We start from the raw sequence: 4,114 nt of genomic DNA on the forward strand, positions 1-4,114 counted from the left end.
GATGCAGCCCCAACATGTGCTGGACCATGGCCCTCTCCGTGTGCCTTCTAGATTTACAACCAAGCTGCTAGATAAAAATATAAATGGCTGCAGGCCGTTTTTGATGTGCAGCTGCCTAAGAAACACATACAGCCATATGCAACTAGGCCCCGCTGTTGGCCTTTCTAAATGTCCAAACGTGTGGTGCTTTTATTTTTAAGAAGAGGATAATGTAGAAGTAGCCGACGCTGACCAGAAACCCATGGAATTATCGGCGTGCTCGGCGGAGGGGATAACACAACCCAAAACTATGAAACTAGTAGGGAGGATTGGAGACAGAAGAGTACTAGTACTCATCGACAGTGGCGCTAGCCACAACTTTATTAGTCGGGCATTAGTGGAGGAGTTGAAGCTGCCGATAACGGACACCCCCTATGAAGTAAGTCTAGGTGATGGGCATCGAAAGAGAACACGAGGGTACTGTGAGAAGGTGATGATTACGTTAGCTGGGACTGACGTTGAAGAGAGGTTCCACTTGTTTGAGTTGGGAGGTGTGGATGTCATCTTAGGGATGGAATGGTTGGCAAAGTTAGGAGAAGTGATGCTTAACTGGGGGGAGATGAATATGGTGTATAAACAGGGCAGCGAGAAGGTGACTATTAAAGGAAATCCGACTTTGGCTAGATGAGTGGTGGGGCCCAAGTCTTTATTAAAAATTACAGAGGTGGAATCCTGGACCTTGGTGTAGGACCTGGGTCATGTGGAAAAGAAAGAAGATACAGTAGTATGTCAGGGGTTGTTTGAAAAACAACAGGCAGAGATGGAGAAAATTCTAGACTCACATTCCTGTGTTTTTCAAGAAAGAGGTGGCCTACCGCCAAAAAAGAAATATGGTGCACCGCATCACCCTTAAAGAAGGGGAAGCTCCTGTAAACGTTCGTCCTTATCGTTATCTGCATCTCTTGAAGGAAGAAATTAAGAAACAGGTTGCTGATATGTTGAAAGCAAGGATAATTCGACCAAGCATTAGCCCATATTCAAATCTCGTTATTTTGGTAAAGAAGAAAGATGGCAGTTGGCGCTTTTGTGTGGACTACCGGGCCTTTAACCGAGCAACGATACCAGATAATTTTGCCATTCCAGTAATAGAAGAACTCTTGGATGAGTTGAGAGGGGCTACCTATTTCTCAAAAATAAATTTAAAAGCGGATACCATCAAATTCGGATGGGAGAGGAGGATGTGTATATAACAATGTTTCAGACACATAAGGGCCACTACGAATTTTTGGTGATGCCCTTTGGCCTCACCAACGCATCCTCAACGTTTCAAAGTTCCATGAATAATTTACTACAGCCATATCTAAGGAGGTTTGTTTTGGTCTTCTTTGACGATATTCTGGTGTACAACTCTACTTGGGAAGACCACCTAGAGCAAGTGAGTTTGGTGCTACACATGTTACAGTAGAATGAATGGGCAGCCAATAAAAAAGAAGTGTGAATTCGGGAGAAGACAAATTAGATACTTGGGGCACCAAATTTCAGAAGAAGGGGTTGAGATGGACCCAGAGAAAATTCAGGCGATCTTGTAATGGGAAGAACCGAAGAACCTAAAAGCTTTGAGGGGATTTCTTGGCTTAACCGGCTACTACAGACGTTTTGTACAGGGGTATGGAAAAATTGCAAAACCCTTAACAGAGCTGTTGAAGAAGGGTAACTTTGTTTGGTCTGATCAAGCCACGACTACAATGACAAGGCTGAAGGAAGCTGTTACATCTGGACCGGTACTAACATTGCCAGATTTTTCCCAACCCTTTCATATCGAATGTGATGCTTTTGGGGGAGGAGTGAGAGCAGTGCTGACTCAAGGAAAAAATACCAATAGCCTTTTTCAGCAAGGCTCTATCGGAAAGGTCTTTAAGCAAATCGATCTACGAAAAATAGTTGATGGCTTTAGTAATGGCTATTCAACATTGGAGGCCATGCCTGTTGGGATAGAAGTTCATTGTACATACTGACCAACGGAGCCTAAAATATTTGCTAGAGCAAAGAATAACAACTCAAAATCAACAAAATTGGATGGCAAAATTGATGGGATATGACTTTAAGATTGTGTATAAGGTGGGAAGTACTAACAGGGTGGCTGATGCCCTGTCCAGAAGAGGGGAAAGAGGTGGGGAAGAAAAGGAATTGCAGATGATTGCTAGGGCATACTGGCAGGACTTTGAAGAAGTCCTCAAGGAGGTGGAGCAGGATGAAGGGTTAACAGAAGTGATATCTGAAATCCAAAAAGATCCGAATTCGCATACGACTTATACGTTGGAGCATGACAGGTTGCATTACAAAGGAAGATTGGTAATATCCGCCCAATCTGTGTGGATTCCCAAATTATTGGCTGTGTTTCATATGACCAGCACAGGAGGTCATTTAGGGGTCTATAGAACTTATAGGAAGGTGGCCCAATCTTTGTATTGGGTGGGAATGAAGAAGTCCGTTACTGACTTTGTGGTTGGATGCTTGATGTGCTAACAACACAAGTACTTGGTAGCTTCTCCCCAAGGGTTGTTACAACCCTTACTTATACCTCACGCTATTTGGGAAGAGGTGAGTATGGATTTTATTGTGAAGCTGCCAAAATCACAAGGTTATGATGCAATATTGGTGGTGATTGATCGCTTGAGCAAGTATGCGCATTTTTTGTCACTCAAACACCCTTATTCAGCGCGGACAATGGTAGAGGTGTTTGTTAAGGAGATAGTAAGATTGCATGGGATTCCAGTTTCGAATGTCAGTGATAGGGATCCCTTATTCCTTATCTTGTTCTGGAAGGAGTTGTTTAAGATGCAAGGCACCCAACTCAGGATGAGTACAACTTATCACTCTGAAACAGATGGTCAAACAGAAGTTTTAAATCGGATTGTGGAGGGTTATTTACGTTGTTTCTGCTCTAAACAACCAAAAAGTTGGAATGCAATGCTACCTTGGGCCGAGTACTTATACAACACCAGTTACCAAGGAGCAACCGGATGCACCCCTTTCAAAACTGTTTATGCCAGGGCTCCCCCATCTTTGAGTAGATTTGTTCCAGGAGAAACACCCGTGGAGGCGGTGGCTCAAGAGCTAAGAAAAAGGGATGAAGCACTTAAGCAATTAAAGTTTCATTTAACTTGAGCCCAAGATTTGATGACACAGCACGAGAATAAAAAGAGGAGACCCGCGGACATTAAGGTGGATGATTGGGTCTATCTTAAGATTAGACCTCATAGGCAGTCTTCCATGCCAGTGATACTGCATCCAAAGCTGTCAGCACAATATTTTGGGTCGTTTCAAGTGGTGCAAGAAGTGGGAGCAGTGGCTTTCAAACTCAGATTGCCAGAATCTGCTAGGATCCACTTAGTGTTTCATGTATCCCAACTGAAAAAGGCAATAGGTGACAAGACGGTGGAGAAGAACTTGCCTTTTGAACTGTAGGGAGAAGGCCCAACATACTGGCCTGTGAGGATTCTGGACAACAGGCAAGTGCAGCAAGGAGATGAGCTGTCAAAGCAAGTTCTAGTGGAGTGGCAAGAAGGAGGAAAAAAGGGTACAACATGGAAGACATAATCACCATCCAGGATCAATATCCTGACTTCAACCTTGAGGACAAGGTTGCTGAAAAAGAGGAAGGTAATGTTAGGAGATTGAAGGTATACTAGAGACGTAAAAAACGTGAATAGCCTAACTGCCTTGGCAGTTAGGAAGGGCGAGAAATAACTTCATATAAATAGTTTTAGAATAAACTTTTTATACAGCTTTTGATTAATTGTGAATTCTAACAGTAATTGTTTTCCTATGGGGGAGGATAAGCTCTCTTTGTTTCTGATATACTACACTTTGGGTTATTGTTAATAAAAGGAGGAGGTTATTCATCAGTTGATAGTGTGTGTTTTGTGTAGTCTTGTTAAATTATATTAATAATTAACATTGGTTCATGTAATGTAAAGTATAACTTTGATGTAAAGATTGTAATGTGATGATTATTAGAATATTAAAGTATTAAAGTTATTGGGATTATTTTAGAGTTATTAAAATTAATCCCTCTCTTCTCACTTCAAAAGGGTATTTTGGTATTTTATTAAGGTTAATTAAAATATCATAA

At 41.9% G+C, this 4,114-nt stretch overlaps 1 protein-coding gene across 1 annotated transcript in view; it reads left to right on the top strand.

Moving 5' to 3' along the window:
- Nucleotides 1–3,566: 3,566 nt before the first annotated feature.
- LOC106752940 overlaps nt 3,567–4,114 on the top strand; it is a 2,369-nt gene continuing 1,821 nt past the window's right edge. Inside the window, exon 1 of the mRNA XM_014634719.1 lies at nt 3,567–3,642. Within this exon, the coding sequence (XP_014490205.1) occupies nt 3,567–3,642 (76 nt within the window). The remainder of the gene's footprint in view (nt 3,643–4,114) is intronic.

This window comes from Vigna radiata, unplaced genomic scaffold, assembly GCF_000741045.1.
Source record: "Vigna radiata var. radiata cultivar VC1973A unplaced genomic scaffold, Vradiata_ver6 scaffold_129, whole genome shotgun sequence".
Classification (NCBI taxonomy): domain Eukaryota; kingdom Viridiplantae; phylum Streptophyta; class Magnoliopsida; order Fabales; family Fabaceae; genus Vigna; species Vigna radiata.